The sequence below is a fragment of the Aethalodelphis obliquidens genome, unplaced genomic scaffold (assembly GCF_003676395.1).
Source record: "Aethalodelphis obliquidens isolate GAN/ISIS:26980383/991018 unplaced genomic scaffold, ASM367639v1 scaffold16, whole genome shotgun sequence".
Taxonomy (NCBI): Eukaryota; Metazoa; Chordata; class Mammalia; order Artiodactyla; family Delphinidae; genus Aethalodelphis; species Aethalodelphis obliquidens.
In genome coordinates, this window is record NW_020837960.1 from 20,704,072 (window position 1) to 20,724,751 (window position 20,680).

Consider the following 20,680-nt stretch of genomic DNA (forward strand, 5'->3'; position numbering starts at 1 on the left):
ACAAGAGAAGGAAAAGACCTACAATAACGAACCCAAAACAATTAAGAAAATGGGAATAGGAACATACATATCAATAATTACCTTAAATGTAAATGGACTAAATGCTCCCACCAAAAGACACAGATTGGCTGAATGGATACAAAAACAAGACGCATATATTTGCTGTCTACAAGAGACCCACTTCAGACCTAGAGACACATACAGACCGAAAGTGAGGGGATGGAAAAAGATATTTCATGCAAATGGAAACCAAAAGAAAGCTGGAGTAGCAATTCTCATATCAGACAAAATAGACTTTAAAATAAAGACTATTAGAAGAGACACAGAAGGACACTACATAATGATCAAGGGATCGATCCAAGAAGAAGATATAACAATTGTAAATATTTATGCACCCAAAATAGGAGAACCTCAATACATAAGGCAAATGCTAACAGCCATAAAAGGGGAAATGGACAGTAACACATTCATAGTAGGGGACTTTAACACCCCACTTTCACCAATGGACAGATCATCCAAAATGAAAATAAGGAAACACAAGCTTTAAATGATACATTCAACAAGATGGACTTAATTGATATTTATAGGACATTCCCAAAAACAACAGAATAAACATTTTTCTCAAGTGCTCATGGAACATTCTCCAGGATAGATCATATCTTGGGTCACAAATGAAGCTTGGTAAATTTAAGAAAATTGAAATTGTATCAAGTATCTTTTCTGACCACAACACTATGAGACTAGATATCAATTACAGGAAAAGATCTGTAAAAAATATAAACACATGGAGGCTAAACAATACACTACTTAAAAACGAACTGATCACTGAAGAAATCAAAGAGGGAATTAAAAAATACCTAGAAACAAATGACAATGGAGACACGATGACCCAAAACCTATGGGATGTAGCAAAAGCAGTTTTAAGAGGGAAGTTTATAGCAATACAATCCTACCTTAAGAAACAGGAAACATCTCGAATAAACAACCTAACCTTGCACCTAAAGCAATTAGAGAAAGAAGAACAAAAAAACCCCAAAGTTAGCAGAAGGAAAGAAATCATAAAAATCAGATCAGAAATAAATGAAAAAGAAATGAAGGAAACAATAGCAAAGATCAATAAAACTAAAAGCTGGTTCTTTGAGAAGATAAACAAAATAGATAAACCATTAGCCAGACTCATCAAGAAAAAAAGGGAGAAGACTCAAATCAATAGAATTAGAAATGAAAAAGGAGAAGTAACAACTGACACTGCAGAAATACAAAAGATCATGAGAGATTACTACAAGCACCTCTATGCCAATAAAATGGACAACCTGGAAGAAATGGACAAATTCTTAGAAATGCACAACCTACCAAGACTGAATCAGGAAGAAATAGAAAATATGAACAGACCAATCACAAGCACTGAAATTGAAACTGTGATTTAAAATCTTGCAACAAACAAAAGCCCAGGACCAGATGGCTTCACAGGCGAATTCTATCAAACATTTAGAGAAGAGCTAACACCTATCCTTCTTAAACTCTTCCAAAATATAGCAGAGGGAGGAAAACTCCCAAACTCATTCTACGAGGCCACCATCACCCTGATACCAAAACCAGACAAGGATGTCACAAAGAAAGAAAACTACAGGCCAATATCACTGATGAACATACATGCACAAATCCTCAACAAAATACTAGCAAACAGAATCCAACAGCACATTAAACAGATCATACACCATGATCAAGTGGGGTTTATTCCAGGAATGCAAGGATTCTTCAATATACGCAAATCAATCAACATGATACATCATATTAAGAAATTGAAGGAGAAAAACCATATGATCATCTCAATAGATCCAGAGAAAGCTTTTGACAAAATTCAACACCGATTTATGATAAAAAAGAAAAAACCTGCAGAAAGCAGGCACAGAGGGAACTTTCCTCAACATAATAAAGGCCATATATGACAAACCCATAGCCAACATTGTCCTCAATGGTGAAAAACTGAAAGCATTTCCACTAAGATCAGGAAAAAGACAAGGTTGCCCACTCTCACCACTCTTATTCAACATAGTTTTGGAAGTTTTAGCCACAGCAATCAGAGAAGAAAAAGAAATAAAAGGAATCCAAATCGGAAAAGAAAAAGTAAAGCTGTCACTGTTTGCAGATGACATGATACTATACATAGAGAATCCTAAAGATGCTACCAGAAAACTACTAGAGCTAATCAATGAATTTGGTAAAGTAGCAGGATACAAAATTAATGCACAGAAATCTCTGGCATTCCTCTACACTAATGATGAAAAATCTGAAAGTGAAATCAAGAAAACACTCCCATTTACCATTGCAACAAAAAGAATAAAATATCTAGGAATAAACCTACCTAAGGAGACAAAAGACCTGTATGCAGAAAAATATAAGACACTGATGAAAGAAATTAAAGATGATACAAATAGATGGAGAGATATACCATGTTCCTGGATTGGAAGAATCAACATTGTGAAAATGACTCTACTACCCAAAGCAATCTACACATTCAGTGCAATCCCTATCAAACTACCACTGGCATTTTTCACAGAACTAGAACCAAAACTTTCACAATTTGTATGGAAACACAAAGGAACCCGAATAGCCAAAGCAATCTTGAGAACGAAAAACGAAGCAGAGGATTCAGGCTCCCTGACTTCAGACTATACTACAAAGCTACAGTAATCAAGACAGTATGGTACTGGCACAAAAACAGAAATATAGATCAATGGAACAGGATAGAAAGCCCAGAGATAAACCCATGCACATATGGTCACCTTATCTTTGATAAAGGAGGCAGGAATGTACAGTGGAGAAAGGACAGCCTCTTCAATAAGTGATGCTGGGAAAACGGGACAGGTACATGTAAAAGTATGAGATTAGATCACTCCCTAACACCATACACAAAAATAAGCTCAAAATGGATTAAAGACCTAAATGTAAGTCCAGAAACTATCAAACTCTTAGAGGAAAACATAGGCAGAACACTCTATGACATAAATCACAGCAAGATCCTTTTTGACCCACCTCCTAGAGAAATGGAAATAAAAATAAAAATAAACAAATGGGACCTAATGAAACTTCAAAGCTTTTGCACAGCAAAGGAAACCATAAACAAGACCAAAAGACAACCCTCAGAATGGGAGAAAATATTTGCAAATGAAGCAACTGACAAAGGATTAATCTCCAAAATTTATAAGCAGCTCATGCAGCTCAATAACAAAAAACCAAACAACCCAATCCAAAAATAGGCAGAAGACCTAAATAGACATTTCTCCAAAGAAGATATACAGACTGCCAACAAACACATGAAAGAATGCTCAACATCATTAATCATTAGAGAAATGCAAATCAAAACTACAATGAGATATCATCTCACACCAGTCAGAATGGCCATCATCAAAAAATCTAGAAACAATAAATGCTGGAGAGGGTGTGGAAAAAAGGGAACCCTCTTGCAGTGCTGGTGGGAATGTAAATTGATACAGCCACTGCAAATAGAATTACCATATGACCCAGCAATCCCACTACTGGGCATATACCTTGAGAAAACCATAATTCAAAAAGAGTCATGTACCAAAATGTTCATTGCAGCTCTATTTACAATAGCCCAGAGATGGAAACAACTTAAGTGTCCATCATCGGATGAATGGATAAAGATGTGGCACATATATACAATGGAATATTACTCAGCCATAAAAAGAAACGAAATTGAGCTATTTGTAATGAGGTGGATAGACCTAGAGTCTGTCATACAGAGTGAAGTAAGTCAGAAGGAGAAAGACAAATACCGTATGCTAACACATATATATATGGAATTTAAGAAAAAAAAATGTCATGAAGAACCTAGGGGTAAGACAGGAATAAAGACCCAGACATACTAGAGAATGGACTTGAGGATATGCGGAGGAGGAAGGGTAAGCTGTGACAAAGCAAGAGAGAGGCATGGACATATATACACTACCAAACGTAAGGTAGATAGCTAGTGGGAAGCAGCTGCATAGCGCAGGGAGATCAGCTCGGTGCTTTGTGACCGCCTGGAGGGGTGGGATAGGGAGGGTGGGAGGGAGGGAGACGCAAGAGGGAAGAGATATGGGAACATATGTATAACTGATTCACTTTGTTATAAAGCAGAAACTAACACACCATTGTAAAGCAATTATACTCCAATAAAGATGTAAAAAAAAAAAGAAAATGATTTTATGAAAGAATAGTATCAAGTGATGCAAAGTATTAGAATCAACAAATTACTCCATGAATTTCTATAGCTCCGCTTTACAGATGTGAAACATATGATCTACCTTGGCTCACACAGTTTTGGAAGGTGACTTGCTTACAATCAGACATTTGAGGAGGGGAAAATCTGATTTAATAGTTAATAGTACCTTCTTGTTAATAGAGATACCTAAAGGTGAAGCAAGTTCAAGATGTGTTGTTCTCCCTTAGCATTTCTTTTCTAACTCTACTGTAATCTCCCCAAATTCTGCCTCTTTCTGCATGGCTGCCTTTTGTAGAAGATTAAAAATTTCTTTTTCCAATCTGGTTTTTGTTTCCACAGTCCTTTGCTCAGGATCTTACATTCAGTAAAGGCTCAAATATTTGTTAATCTAAAATGAAAGAGCCCGGAGTTCTCGTGGTCCACACCTGCATCCCTCCCTTCGAATGGATGATGTCTCTCTGGGGGTAATGAAGCCCCCTGCACTGCTCTTTACCTGTTTTCTCTTACAACCCTTAACTTTTACAACCTTTAAATTATCGATTTAGGAATGAAGTGAACTCTGCTCTGACTATAGGTCCTTAGCATAAAGACAACATCCTCCGGTCATGTGGGGAAGACCTTTGTCCAATGTTCCCATTTCTTCTTTAATTCTATAAGAAAATCTAAAGGCTCCACTATAGGAAAAACACCAACAACAATACTCAATCCCTGTATCAATGTTTTCTAAGCAGAAACTCTAGTACTTGGGAGATAGTTTCATTGAAATAAAATACCTCTTCAAGACTGATGTTTAAGAACTTTTCTTTTTTAAAGTAATGAGAACATGAATTCAATTATAAGACATTCAGGTGTCAAATTTTCTCTCCAAGTTAGGCCTAGGCTATGGATTAGATGAAACAAACTACAACCCTTTTCATAATTCTGTTAATAATGCATTGTTCGAAAGGGGGGCTTTAAAAAATCTCAAGTGAGTGAAGACTTTGATCATAACACTGTTATTCTACAGGTACCTCTAAAAATAACAAAACACACTATAAATATACATGTAAACACTTGCTTCTTAAGGCACAGAAGTATTAGGAAGATAAAAACCTCAGCCAAAATGTTATTTTCTTTCAGTAAACATCTAACAATTAACTAGATTTTCTTCTCATCATTAAACATGCATCACATTTATTTCATTTTATCTACATAATCATTCCATGTTTTATTTTTTTTTAATTCTAAATTCATTAACATTCCTGATAGTCACACCCTGGCTACCTTTGGGAAATTTCTGAAATTGATTTCTAAATTATCTCCCACAAGACATTATTATGTATTTATTGTAGAGAAAAAAATCCGGGTACTTGAGACAAGTGATTTAGATGTGGGGTGGAGAGAGCAGGGAAGGGCACCTTGAGAAACAGCAAAATTTGAAATAACTAAATAATTTCCTTAATTTGTCTAATTCTACCTCGTTTACTTTTCCTAATAGTGAAATTTAATAAGTTTTAGAAATAGTTTTTTTTCTCCTAGGGACCATTTAGTCAATTTAGTTGGCAATAGCCTTCCCAAGCCATATGTGCTAAGTGGACTTAATTCAGTGCATTGAAAATCCATCAAAATAGAGTTCATCTCATCCCTTCAAGATAAAATGAAAACAAAGAAAAAGACAGTACAGTCCTCACTTTAGTCACTGCTTTTAGTTTCTCTACTGTAAGAGCAGCCTTGGTAGCTCTATAATGGAGGTTTCTCCATTTTTACTCACTTATCTAATCTCCATAAATAACTCCTATGAACCAAACTCCAGCCTCAACTTGTTGTAATGAGTCCTGTGTGATTAAATACCAACAATTTTCCTAGTCAACATTTGGGTTCTTATTGGAACGTGATGATTTCTTTTAAAATGTAACCTTAAAAATTTATCTTCACTTTTTATAATAAACTCATAGCTACTCTATATTTACAAATGACTATAAAAAGTAATCATGGTGACGTCAAGTCAATGACAGATAGAGCAACAGCCTGTAATGAAATAGCAGAATTTTATGGCTCAATATTTAGGAAATAATATTCCAATATTTTGAGCTGTTGGACTTGGTCCATAGAATTTAAATTAAATCATTTGCTTATTTTCCTTCTTTTTTAAAAAAAAAAATCTCTAAAATCAGGTTATATTTTCTCATCAGAGGAGTCGTTTGAAGTAACATTTTCAATCCTGTAAAGAATATCCTTTCCATATTCCTTTCATCCGCTTTACTTTCCATGAAAATAAACCAGTCTAAGATTGCATGCATTTCTACCCTCAGAAAGCCTTCACACAAAAGTTTCCTGCTGGTCTGGCATGACACTGGCACTCTGAAGTTTTCCTGTCCCTGCAAGCCCTAGGATATAGTCAGGCTTTCAGCCAAGAATCAGGAGGTTGGAGTGTAGGGCTATTTGCCAGCATCTAAAACAGAGAAGCAGTTTACTTTAACACTACACTTTGCAACATCCATGTTTATTAAAGCATTTGTTATCTAAGAGCACAACACTGCTGCAGGAAAAGAACACTCCCCCTGGGAAGCCCTGGGGTTTAACTCCATCTGGTTTCCATTCTGACAAGGGTGAGATTTTCATGAAAGCAACCCAAAGCTCTTTGTAATGAAAGTCGCACGTTCTAGAAAACAGAGCTCTAACTCCCAAGCCAGCAGATTGAATGGGCTTCTCCCTTTAGTCACTGAGTAACTCTGTGCAGGTCACCTGCCCTTCCTGTCTCAGATTCTGTCCACACACAAAGAAAACGGAGGTTACAGAAATGCTTTAGTCTCAAGGATGCAGATGCTTCAGGCAACGGTGTTGGTTATTGTGTTTGAAACAGGGCAGAGAGGAGGTTTGAAATGAGAAAATAATTTCTTCCTTCTACTACTAATCTTGTTAACATACCTGCAGGTTCTTAACAATGAAGTGGTTGTATATTTTGGTGGTGGACTTATTGTCTTCTTATACATCATTAAGTATACTTTCTTTTCTTGTGTGGATTGTTGCAGCATGCCTTGTACATATGATCATTCTAAATCTAGATAGGTGTTTACCTCTTACGTCTTTGGACTGGTGTTAGCCTAAGTCATAAAGTCTTATAAAAATTATAAAATCTACGAAGTAAATATAAATACATCTTTTTTATTTTCGTTACAAAGTTTCTAACAACTATACCAGACTTAGAACAAATCCTCTAAAAAAGCAATCAAAATAATATAAATTTGAAGGTTCTATTTGAATGGTGGGTGATGATAATAATAATAATAATGTGGATATATAGAATTTAGAAAGCACATCTTTCTCTAAGATGCTAACATGCTTCATGAACTGTGTGCAGCATATAAAACAGGCTGCTCAGAGGACGGGTGTGGCTAACAGAGCAGAACTGGAAAGCCTGCTTTAAATTTAATTCACCAAAGTCGAGCTCCTCCTTTGACAATTTAGCTTGTATTTTCAAAATAAGATACTCCTTCTAATAAAGGTCACTGCAGTAGGACATATGGCAAGAAGGGAGCTGTTCTCCCAGGAAAGAGAGTCCCTGTATTTTCACCTCCCCTTCATTTCCCTTCTCTTCCCTTCCCTTCCCTTGGACTCTAATTTGATGCTCTATTTACAAAGTTCTCAGTGACAGCCATATCTCAAGAAATAAGACTTGGAGTGCCTTTTTGTGTGTGTGTGTGTGTGTGTGTGTGTGTGTGTGTGTGTGTTATGCGGGCCTCTCACTGTTGTGGCCTCTCCCATTGCGGAGCACAGGCTCCGGACGCACAGGCTCAGCGGCCATGGCTCACGGGCCTAGCCGCTCTGCGGCACGTGGGATCTTCCCAGACCGGGGCACGAACCCATGTCCCCTGCATCGGCAGGCAGACTCTCAACCACTGTGCCACCAGGGAAGCCCTGGAGTGCCCTTTGATTCTAAAGAAAGAAAAGTGAACCATACCTTGTGTAAACTGAGTCACACTGTGGTTGCCTTGGCCCAGGTTGAGGAGATATCCATGTCGAGGGGCCTCCGTCACAATAAACCTAAGAGAAAAACGTAAGCTGTCTCTGTCCTCCACTTTCAATACTTTTCTTGTGATCATGAACCCCAAGTGGCCTGTGGCCAGAGGGCGAAGTGTAGAAGCCCCTTTGTTCACTGCAATTTGGGGGACACTATTGTCAACAGCTAAGATCTGGATCTTCATCACTTGGGGTCTTCTTGTTTCAAATACTGTATCAGGGAAAACATAGAACTCTGTGTGGGAACCATCAGTCACCATGAAGGAGAAGCTGTCTTCCCTTGACTCGCTGCCATCATGTCTGTAGCTGATTAAGTTTTCATTCAAGTCTTGCTTGGTAAAAATCATGGCGGGTCTGGTATTGTTGAATAGGAGTTGACCATGAACAGGCACCTGGGTGATAGTGAATTTCAAGAGTTTGTCTGGAGTATCTCTATCTTCCACAGTGAGTTCAAAGGGAGTAATCAGCTTGTTTTCTCCTTCGCTGACAACCAGGTTGTGGATGGTGACCACTGGCTTTTTGTTGTCCACATCACTGATGGAGATACGGAATGTCCGGAAGACGGGGTTACGTCCGTCAGTGACTTGAAACTCAAAGCTGTCCATCTTCACCTCATCGTCAGCTGTGTGGATGTAGTAGATTTTGTTGCCAGCCAGTTGGAGCTGAGTGAAAGATGTGATGGCTACTCCAGGTTGGTCTGTGCATTCTAAGTGACCTCTCATGGGAGCCCTGGTGATGGTAAAAACTAAGTTTTCATCAGGACTGTTCAAGTCACTAGTGCTTAGTAGGTCTGTTGTGAGGGTGACCTTACCACCTTCTTTCAAAGACACTCCCTTACTTATCACATCAGGGAAGACAATGTCAAGGCTCCCAACAGACACATAAAAGTAACGATCTATAAGGGCATTTATTCCATCAGTCACATCAAATTTAATTAGATCCCGAATGCCCTCTTGCCCAAAATGGACGTACTGAATTAAGTTCCTGTCCACTTCATCCTGGGTAAAATTCATGCCCAGTGTGATATTTTCAAAGACACCTATAGGTTTTTGTCTCTGTAATAAGCCATGTCCTGGCCCATAACGAATAATATAAACCAAGGATTCGTCTTCAGAATCTAAATCAGTTGCCATTAATATTTTGTTGTTGATAATTTTGGTTTCCCCAATTTCTATTTCCAGTCCATTATTGATGGCCATTCTGGGGGTCTCATCATCAACGGGGATAATCATAATGATGACCATCTTTTCCACAGAGTGCTTACCATCCGTTAGTTTAATCATGAAACTGTCTTCCTGAGTCTCTGAGTCATCGTGCTCGTAAATAATGCTGGAACTCTCTATGATCTGGTCCAAGGTGAAGCTTTCAGCCAAAACCGTGCCATTTATCAGCTGGTTCATGATGTGACCGTGGGTAGGAAACTTGGTAACAGTGAAAGTTAAATCATCTGGGGGAACATCCGCATCAGCAGCATTGAGGATGGGCGTATCGACCACCAGACTCATGCCTTCCATCACCATAAATTCTCTCACAAAGATTTCTGGCTGTTCATCATTGGTGGGAATGATTATGATGGGGAAAAAATGTCTCTCTGAAAAGTTAATGCCATCAGAACAACGAAATATAAATCTGTCTTCCACCGGTTCTACTCCTTTATGGACACTCTGGACGTAGTTTATATGACCCTGCCTGAGATCTTTCAGAGTGAAAGCACTTATGGCAGTTCCTGCTCTTGATTTTTCAGAGCCTGGGGCTGGAGAGATGTTCTCCACGTAACCTGAGGTAGGCTGAATAACTATAGTGCACAAGATGTCATCAGTGAGGGAATCAGTATCTTCAGCACTTATGTGCATTGAGGTTATAACACTTTTATCACCTTCCATCACTATAAACCGTTCACCTACAGAAATTTCTGGGGCCTGGCTGTCAACAGGGAGGATGGTCACCCACACGGTAACTCCTTGGATAGTATTACCACCTATTCTCCATTCTTGAGACATATCTGACAGACTCAGGTTGAAAGAGTCCTCCTTGGGCAATAGACCTATCTCCCCGCTAGTGTGGGCGTAAACGACTGAGCCCTCCAAGATGTCCCTTTGGGTAAACTGCTCTGCTGGAACTCCGTTGACCAGGATTTCTCCACATAAGGGTGGATCTTCCAAGAGGAAAGTCAACATCAAATCATCAGTGTCTTCATCGGTCCCCTTGATAACACTGGCAGTGATTTCAGTAGCCCCATTTTCTAGAACATCTAGATAGGACCCCAGCGTGCCTGCAGGAAGGCTCAGCATGGGCACCTCATCATCCACTGGCCGGACATTCACTCTGAGAGTGATGGGCACCACATGGTGTCTGTCGCTGACCTCCAAGGAGCAACTATCAGTCAGAGATTCATCCCCATTGTGGGCATAGGAAATCCGACCCTGTTTTATGTCCTCTAAGTGGAAAATCCCATCCACACTCAGTATCTGTCCAGACATCCTCATGTGGCCATGTTTGGGTGCCTGTGTGAGAGTGAAAGTGATGTGGGCCACATCAGTGTCTATATCATTCACACTCAACTCAGTCTCACTCAGGATGTGGTGGCCCTTTTCCTGAATAGTGAAGCCAGTGTTGAGGATCTCAGGTGGCTGGTTGTCCACTGGCTGCAAGTAAAGGGTGAAAGTGCCTGGAGCCACATTCCCAGCTCGGTCCTCCACCTGGAATTGGAACTGGGCCACTCGGGCAGCCACTCCCAGTTCTTGATCTGGAGGTCTGTAAGCAATTTTATGGTGGTTGACCTGGGCTTGTGTAAAATGGGCCACCACTGCTGAAGGGTTGTCCGTCAGGACCAAGGTTCCCAGTGGGGCTGGAGAGTGGTTTGTATCTGTGTCCACTGGGGGCTGTGTCACCGTGTAGCGTAGTTCTCGGTCGTCTGTGTCCAGGTCAGTGTAGTGCAGCCACTTCTTCCTCAGCGGCGTGAGCTGGGATTCCTGTACCACCATCCGAAGGGGGCAGCCGCCGCCCAGCTCTGGAGGGAGGCGATCCACGGGATGAACGCGTATCACAAACCTCTGTGGCCCAGACCTGTTAGGGGGGTCATGGTTATCCTGGACTCGAAATGTGAACTGGTCCATGACTGGCCCAGGACTGTGAGGCCCAGTGTGTCTGTAGAAAAGCCTCCCCTCCGTTATGTCTCGCTGCTGCCACTCCGTCACCGTCTTCTCATAGAACACTCCCTGTTTTCTCCAAGGGCCCCCGATCAGCATCTCTTCCTCCTGGGGAGGATGGGTTTGACGGAGAAGCAGATGCCCTGTAGTTGAGGAGGGCGACTCTAGCACAAAAAGCAGCAGACAGTCATCTGAGTCCATGTCAGCTGCGCTTAGAGCTTGGGGCAGGATGGGCACGGTTTCACCCTCTGCCAGTGTCAGCCCCGTGTTGGCATTGAGGACTGGCGGCTGGTCATCCACAGGCACTAAGGTGACAGGGAACAGGAACTGCACCTGGTGTCTGCGCCCTCCGTCCACCATTCGAAGCACAAGGTTGTCACTTAGGGAGCCATCTTTGTCATCGTGGTGGTAGACCACTTGGCCGGCTGCCAGCTCAGCTACCGTAAATGTCTTAGGGGCAGGGTTGCCACTTGAGGCACCCAGAAGGGCAAGGCGACCATGCCGGAGGCCAGCCACCACCTCCAGCTGTACTGCCTCTAGGTCATCCTCATCACTGATGACCAGGTTCTGTGGTCCACTGCCTGCAGGGCCGGTGAGGGGCCGAGACTGGCCCTCATAGAGAATGAGCCCAGTGTTCCGTGTGACCACTGGAGCCAGTGTGTTCATGGGCTTCACCACCACCATGAAGGCAAAAGGCTCTGAAGCTGCTCCTTCTGGGTCCACTACCTCCAGCTCCAGTTCAAAGAGACGCTCCTGGTCGGAGTCCTCAGAGGGGGGCTGATAGGCAATCTTCAGGAGGTGCAAATCCCTCTGAGTGAAGGAGGAGAGGGGCAGGCTGCGATCATCAGTGCTCACCAGGTAGCCCTGGCCAGGCTGGAAAGGAGAGGTGAGATTGAAGATCAACAAGTCCGGGGTAGACTCAGCATCCTCGGCGGCCAACATGTCTGGCGTCAGGGCGGTCAGTACAAACTGGTCCACCTCCATCATCATCATGGCCACAAAGCTGGGCTTGGGTGCAGTGTTCTCAGCCCCTCCTCGGATTCTCACCAATACTTGGAAGTGCTCGCGTTTCAAAGCAGGGCTGCCCACAGGAGACCCTCGTGAGCGCAGCTCCACCACCATGGGCACCCAGTCCCTGTTTGGAGAACGACTGGGGGCCGTGTGGCGGTAGCGCACGCCTAGCTCCTGGAAAGCTTTGCAGTCCATCAGGAGCGGCTCCTGGGTGCCCGCCTCGCTGGCACGTCCCGGGACTGACGGGTAGTGAAGGAGTTCCCCGTAGCGAGGGAGCGCGCCCAAGCCCGAAAGGATGCCCACGCGACACTCTTCAGCCTCGGGCTGGTAGGCGAATTCCAAGGTCCGAGCGTCCAGGGCATTGCTGGTGCCCAGCAGCTCCTCCACGACCAGGGGCAAGTTCCGAGTTACAACCTCCAGTTGGGTGAAGACTACCTCCACCTCCAGCACCAAGGGTAGCACTGCCGCCCCTCCCGGCGCGTCGTAGCGGAGCTGCAGCCGGACCCGATCCCGCGACGGGCTGCGCGCGCCCAGGTGCGAGTAGCGCACCTCGCCAGCGCCGAAGTTGCACGGGAAGCGCTTGGGACTCAGACGGCCGGGCCTCTGGGCCAGCGCATCGTTGTCTAGCACGGTCACTACGCAGCGATCCCCCGGCTGCACCTGCAGCACCAGGTCCTGCAACGGATCCAGCCAGACCTCACGGCCGAAGGGCACCCGGAGCCCGCGGTTCGCCGGCACTATGGCCTCTTCGGAGGGGACTCCTGCAACGCCCGCGAGATCCGGGGACAGCAACGCCCGGCCGGGGTCAGGGGGCTGTGCCCGGACGCGGCTTACCAGTGACAGGAGAAGCAAAAACAGCAGCACCAGCCGGGGCGGCGGCGGAGGCAACAGCTGAGAGGTGGTGGGGTTAGCTGCCTGGCGCGCGCGGGCAGTGATCCCGGGGGTCCGGGCTGCGTGCATGGTCCGGATGTTAGGGCTCGGACGGGTCGCCCTGAGAGCGCAGTCAGTCCCAGTCCGGGGCAGGTGGTAAGAGAGCCCTCCGGAAAGTGCCAGGAACTCCGCACGGCGCCCGGGGGTTCCTGCTGTAGCCGAGGCTGGACCAGAAGGATGGGAAAGAGGCTCGGCACGGTCCCCGGAGCTGCCGGGGAGGCTAAACCGTCCCGGCCGGTCCAGCTCCGCGGCTCGCGGCTCAGTCGAGCGGAGAACTGAGTCCCTGCACTCCTCCCTCCCAGGGCCCGGGACCCTGAGCTTTGAGGGAAATCCCTCCCCTCGCACCCCCTTACTCCAGTCCTCCCAGGAGGCCAATCGTCGGTCCCGGGAGGAGGCCCCGAGACGAGGGTTGGGTAGCGACTTCTGCCAATCAGCTCCTAGGGGCGGAGGCCGGGAAACCGCGCGGAGGGGAGGAGATAGAACGCGCGACGCGTTGTCCTGGAAGTGAGGGCGATAGCTCCGCACTGCACTGCTGGGGTTGCGGCTCTCCAGCCCCAGAGCCGGAACACGCCGCCGAGCTAGATTCAACTTTTCCAGCTGCCTGCGATCCAGCAATACCCCCGTTTTAGCTCCCATCCCCCCAATTCAATGGGATCCCGCGCAGGGAATGCTTATGTCTCACTGTAACTTGCAAACAAACCCGAGAGGAAAGTTAGACGCAACGTGGCTTGCGTGTGAATCAAAACCCAGAGCAGTTTAGGGAGAAACTCTGGGGCCTTTGCGCATAAGAAGGAAAGCTGGAATTAAAAGCCCGTCTAGAGCAGTTTGCGCCTCCCCTCGCCCCCCCCCTCGCTGTCTCCTCGTAAATTACAATGACTACAGTTCTCGGATTGGTGAGATTTTAACAAGCCCCTCCTTTGCGACCAAATTTCAGAGGAAAAGGAAAAAGGGGCGCTTGGAATGCGTGAGAAATGCCCTCAGAGCGGAATCGAGAGAGTCGCAGCAGAGGATACGTTCCAGGGTATGTAGCCCCCTGGCTCTTCCAAAGCCGCCGCTGTGGAGGTAGTGGTCACTAGAGACGTTCCTGTTCTCTTCGCAGTAATTAGACCAAGTACTAACTAGACCCGCGTGTCAGAATCACATTTCTTGACCTGCCAGGAGAATTGATAAATATCCTGAGGGCGAACTAAAACAGGCTAGCTACCCTCAGTCAGCAGGTTTCCAAGTCAGACTCGAGCTCTGCCTGCCCCCTTGTGTTTGTCGGGTTTCAGAAGTGTGTAGATTCCCTTTCCGAAAGGTTTTCTAACTGCTTCCCCCCACCCCCAAACCCTCACCACGAATACTCTACCATTTTAGATTAGTTCTTTAAGCAGTCTTGGTTATCCTGAGCAAAATGTTTTATTTTGGGTCATGTTCTTTTCTCTCCGATAATACAAATCAGATAATTAATTGGAATATAAAATCGAAATAATGGTCATCCTGCCCTTTTCCTGCTTAAAGGTATTTTAGATTTGGGGGGGGGGGGGAAAGGAGTGTAAGACAGTGTTATTCCCTTTTACATTTCAGTCTAAATTGAAGATATAAGATGCATACGCGGGTACATTGCAGTGAGAAGCATTTATCCCTTTAAACCTTTTGTGTCTTTCTCCTGAGCTCCCCCAGTTTAGGGTTTTGATCCCTGCCTGAAGCATTGAGAGCTATTTTCAAGGCCACAGCATCACCTCTGTGCATAAGTAGTGCTGAGTGATAATCAGAGACGGCTCCAGGAAGCCCGCTGGGCAGTGTCTGACCCTGGGAGTCGAGAGGGAGAGAGAGACTAATTTTAAGTGAGCCACTTACCCAAACAAATAACATTTAGTTAATTGAATATATTTCAGCTTATTCTATACATATTGTACTTTTAGGGAACTTTGAACTCCCGCTTACAATCGATACATACGTTTCACAATTTAGTACAAAACGAACATCCAGGAACACAGAAGGGATGTGACCAATCTTTTAAATGTATGAGAAAATCCCCAACCAACTCTTCATCAATTTCCAATCTGCTTTGGGCATTATTATTGTCTAATTTAGTATGCTTATTTACTATTACATACAGAATTCAAATTGTAGTGACAAGGAAAACATCTATTATGTCCTATTCACAAATAAATGGGAAGATGCCAAGCGAAATAGGACATCAATTTCAGAATATGGTTCTTTATATATTGTATTTCAAATTCTGGTTATGTGTCTTGATTGAAAAACGTCAGCTGGAAGCCAAGTCATCCTTATTCAGGCATTGTGACTCTGGGTATGTTCTGACCAGAATGAGACCATCATCCTGACCCCTGATGCTTCCCAATGGCTCCAGGCATTTCCTTCCTTCCTTTTAAAGTCCAACTCTGTTTGACTTGCAAGCAATGATAAGATCAGCATCTGAGGTATGGCAGTATGCCCGAAGGGCAGAGTTCAATATTTTGTTTCATGGGAAGAAGAACAGAGGTCCACATGTATTTTCAAGTAGCCTAAGGAAATCAGTAAATTATAATCTTTTCTGACTTTTTAATTTAGCCTGCCTTGACTGAAGTGATGGAATGATTCTTAGGAATTATTATTATTTTTTGGTAAATGTCTTAGTTATTTGGGTTTTTAAAATTACATCGAAGGTAACACATACTGTCATTTGCTTAAATATATTTTGCATTGATGATCGTTGATATAATAGTGAAATATTAAATTCTCATCTGAAAGCAAATATTATTGGTGGTAATGATCTCGCATTAAGATAAATGGCTCAGTGTTAAAATATTTCTATACTTAAATTAGCAAGGATATTTTATGGCCAACATTCACAATATTACAAGAGATAAAATAAGTTGACAAGCTTGTAATTTTTTAAAATCTGAGCTTAATTCTTCAGTTCTTACCTTTTTAAGCTTTTAGACAATTGCTGTATATATTCTGGGGAAAATATCCTCTATAATAAATTCTTAAATTTGTTTACTCTATGAAAAACACACCAGACTGTCTCCTCAAATCAACTTAAAGCTAAATTTATTGATCGTTAAAACTCAAATGACTTCTGACCTAAGGTTAAGCACCAGAGGATTTGTGCCCTGAAATAAAAGAGGTAATGTGATGAATTTAAGATGCAGGCAAGATATTCATGTAGAAACTGGACAATGGGTTTGGTACTCTAAAGTAAGACTGGAGCTAAAGATACACCTGGTTACATGTTGATTGTTACAGTGCCGCTTCAGGGTTTATTTCACAATGTTATGTTCCTCTACTGGCTCAAAAGACTCCAATAGAGATTGCCTCATAGGCGCCTTAAAAATACTTACAGATGAGTGATTGAAGCTTTATGTCAAAAATCTGTAATCGTTCCCAATAGAATTTTATTCTTGGATAGCTTCAAAACCATGGCTTCCTATAAATCCAAACTTAACTGATTTCAGAGCAGTGCTGGAGGGGTAAACAGCCCTGCGCTGATTGACCAAGAGCTGGGTTCCAGCCTTGGCTCTGACACCCACTGTGTGACTTGCAGCAGTTCCCTTTGTTTTGCAACCAGTCTCCTCAACTATAAAACAAGGGACTCAGTCTTTGTGGACAAATTCCCCTTTGGTTACCCTTTGGGTTTTGGTATTTGGTGCCATAAGACCAAATTTATGGATGACCCGCCATTTTCCTTCCTTACGTTCTGTGCTCAGAAGCAATAGTTTTCATTCTTGCCAGAAAGACTGACTCTGTTAATAAAAAATAAGTCACTACTACTAGGTTAGAAAACTTAGAACTCATAGCTTGTGCGCTTTGCCAATGAATCGATTGCTCCTTTTTCGATTGTATGACAATGTTTGTATTCATTGACATGGGCAGTTTACATACAACATCATTAAGTGGCTATCGTTTTTAATCAACAAGAAAATCAAAATTAAAATCTGGCAATACAAAACTAAATTAAAATTCATTATGAGGCTAGGTAAATTTTCAAGATGGCCCACATTCTACCTGCCAAGGGCACGGGGAAAGTGTGTGTCTGCGCTTTTTGGCCTCGTGGTGTTGAGTAACTCTCCTTACCACTAAGATTCGCACTGTGGGAATTTCTCACTTAGAAGAAAGGAGCTCCAATTCCAGGGAGCGAAACAACCACTGCACATTGTAGCAGGTTAAGTATCAATAGTACCATTTTGTAACTGAGAAAATTGAGACATAGCTGGGTTCAGTGAGGTTTTCTTTTTCAAGTTCACGCAATTAATGACATTAGAATTAAATAAATTTGATGAAATGAAAAATAAATTACATGAATTACAATTCAAGTCATCCGACTACTGCTAGTTTGTTCTTTCTTTTACATTCTGAAATATGCCATTAAAAAACATTTTTAAGCACATTTGGCAAAACCTGCGTATGTTTCTCTTATTCAGTGAAAGGCTTACTGAGCACCGCAGAGAGGGGAAAGTGGTCCATGATAGCATTATCTTTTGACGGGCTTTCCTAATGGGGATAACTGGATTACATATTGGAAACGTACTCAATCCACACAGTTGTGAAAATCCTTGTTGAGAAAAGTAACTGATGGAGGAGGGAGAAGAGAGGAGAGGCCGGGTCACTGTGCTTTGCAGGGACCTGAGCTGAGCCAGCAATAAGAACTCAGTGTGGCCTGAGGTTCAGCATAAAAGCCTTGACGCCCTTAAAAACAGTTTTCCCCAATATTTGGCTGTGTCCTGTTAAGATCTTTTTTTAAAGCCAATGATCCTAGGGCATGAATAGCTGTGGATTTTCCACCAGTAGGTTTTCAAACAAAACTCAGAAGGAAGTGGAATTTAAGCACAGTTGAAACAAGAGGCCACCACTCAGGGGAACCCAGAAGAACTAAACAAAGAACAAATAAGGGAAAAACTCTTCTCTTCCTGGGATTTAAATTAAAAACAAAATCTTATGGGATGACTTCTGTAGGTTTCTTACAGCAATTCTATTTTCGACTCCTATTAGTAGGTTTCCAACGAAGTACTCACTGTGTCCTAGAAATACACCATGTGGAGTTTTACAAAAGCTTCTTTGAAATAGAGTGCTTTCTCCCGTCTACTCACACGAATTAAGTTCTGTGAGACAGAGGAATCTAAGGGATACATTTAAATAAACTTAAAAAATCTAACTTTAATATGAAATGAATTGTGCACACATTCCTAGAGGGGGAAAAAAACGTTTATTTTGATAGCTTCAAAACAGAATTATAACGTTATAACAGAGAAACAATTACAGATTTATTTTCAGAAATTATTTTTTAAGATGAATTAGTCCTCAAGAATGATTTCATTGGTAGGTCACTGACATATTTCAAAAAATATTCTCTTTCCTTTTTTATTTATGAATCAATCTCTAGACCCCATTTTCCACAATTTTCTAGCCCCGACCTAGAAAGATGCCAGCCTTGGTTCTGCCAGTGACCTCCTAGCATCTCAAGCAGTGTTCCCAATTTGCTCCCTCCCGCTCAGCCCTGTTATCTTTTGCCAGGTCCCCCAAACTCCGTTCCCCATCTCCTTCCTTCCTGTCCAGACTTCATTATTTAACTTTCACCATCTAGGATAGATGGTCATTTGGTTACAGCTACAAATCCTCCAATGACAGAAAGCTTGCTGCTCCAGGTGGCAGCTGGGTTTATCACTGAAAAGCTGTAATTATTAGAAAGTCCATCTTTCCATAAAGCTGAACACTGCTTCCTTGTCATTTCCATTTATTCTCTTTTCTGGCATGAAATGGATTCTATCTACTCCTTCTTCCACATGACAGCTCTCCAGGTATTTGAGGTCAGCAATCGTGTCCCCACCATGTTATCTTTTCTCCAGACTAAATATTGCTGATTTGCTCAACTGTTTTCTGCGACACGTTTTCCAGACCCCTTGCCATTTTGTTTGCTCTGTTTATCAGTGTCTGTTTTAAAAGGTAGCACCAAGACCTAAGCACAATAGCTTTCTTGGGATTGCAGGACTGATAAGTGGCTGAGCTGGGCTCTGAACCCAGGTAATATAGATCCGGTGACTGGGTTCTTCTATTCCAGACAATCTCGTCTGCCAACACAGTGCCTCCATTATTTGTGGTTCAAGGATATTTCAAAGTAAAATAAGCTAAACATAATTTGAAACAGCAGAAATAAATTAGCTGAAAAGTTCCCTAGCTTTTTTTTTTTTTTTTTTTTTTTTTTTGCGGTATGCGGGCGTCTCACCGTTGTGGCCTCTCCCATTGCGGAGCACAGGCTCCGGACGCGCAGGCTCAGCGGCCATGGCTCACAGGCCCAGCCGCTCTGTGGCATGTGGGATCTTCCCGGACCGGGGCACGAACCCGTGTCCCCTGCATCGGCAGGCGGACTCTCAACCACTGCGCCACCAGGGAAGCCCCCTAGCTCCATTTTAACCTCTTAAATTCTCAGAGGAACAAAGCCCTAACCCTAACCCAACAGCAACAGAAATTAAAAAGGAAAAGGAAAAACTAGGAATGCTAAGTTATAGAAAATGTATACACGGTTACCACACTTTCAGAAAGGAATTAGCTTATTGTTAGTATATTAGTTAGCCCCCAGTGAGGAGATGATATTTTTATTCCTTTGAAACAGTTATTGCCATTTTAAGAATTTATCCTAGGAACTAATCCAAGGTTGAAATGAATTCTATACAAACAAAGATGTTTACGGCAATATAATGGACTTTAAAAAAGTTACAAAGAAAAACTGTCTAAAAGAAAATAGATAGATAAATTAAAATTTAGCAAATTAACAGAGAAGTCACTTGAGGAGTCGCATTACACAATAGGGTTGGCAAATGCTGCCTTTTTACATATGAGCTGTTGCCTGTTGAGTCACAGACTATGGCTCTGTCTGTACCTATTACCTTGTCCTAAGCAAACAAAACAACACCGGAAAATCACTGTAGATCAATATGTAACAAGTGCTTGTTATTATTTATAATATTTTAAATAAGGGTCCTAGGGCTGGATGACTAGGGTGGCTGTAGGAATAAGGAGAAAAAACACTTGGAAGTAAGAATGTGTTCATTGCAAGTCATCTGAAGAAATAATTTTTGAGTGCTTACTGTGTCTAAGGTTAAGCAGTTGGGATTTGGATGGATAAAGGAAGGAGATTATTTCTCAATGAAAATGTCAGTTACAGAAAACAAAATGTGTCCATCTCACTTTAAATGAATGGAGATATTTTAACCTAATACTAAATCGAATACATTTAAAAAGCTAACTTAATTGAAACAAATTTTCCTAATTGTTAGCTTGTCTTCTTGTAAATGTAATCATATTATTTTCCACTAATAAGAATATACAGGTTTCTCACCTTTAAGAAAGCTTACTAGAATAATTGGTGACAGGAAGAACA

General features: G+C 42.6%; 1 protein-coding gene across 2 annotated transcripts in view; it reads right to left on the reverse strand.

Moving 5' to 3' along the window:
- Positions 1 to 13,630, reverse strand: part of FREM2 (FRAS1 related extracellular matrix 2) — a 158,967-nt gene extending 145,337 nt beyond the window's left edge. The window contains exon 1 of one of the 2 annotated variants that reach the window (XR_003434791.1): positions 8,169 to 13,630. Coding sequence is in view for 1 of the 2 variants with exons in the window: in XM_027116453.1 (XP_026972254.1) it covers positions 8,169 to 13,347 (5,179 nt within the window). In the remaining variant the exon portion in view is untranslated. The remainder of the gene's footprint in view (positions 1 to 8,168) is intronic. The other variant, XM_027116453.1, reaches the window with a different exon arrangement.
- Between the last annotated feature and the right edge of the window lie 7,050 nt (positions 13,631 to 20,680).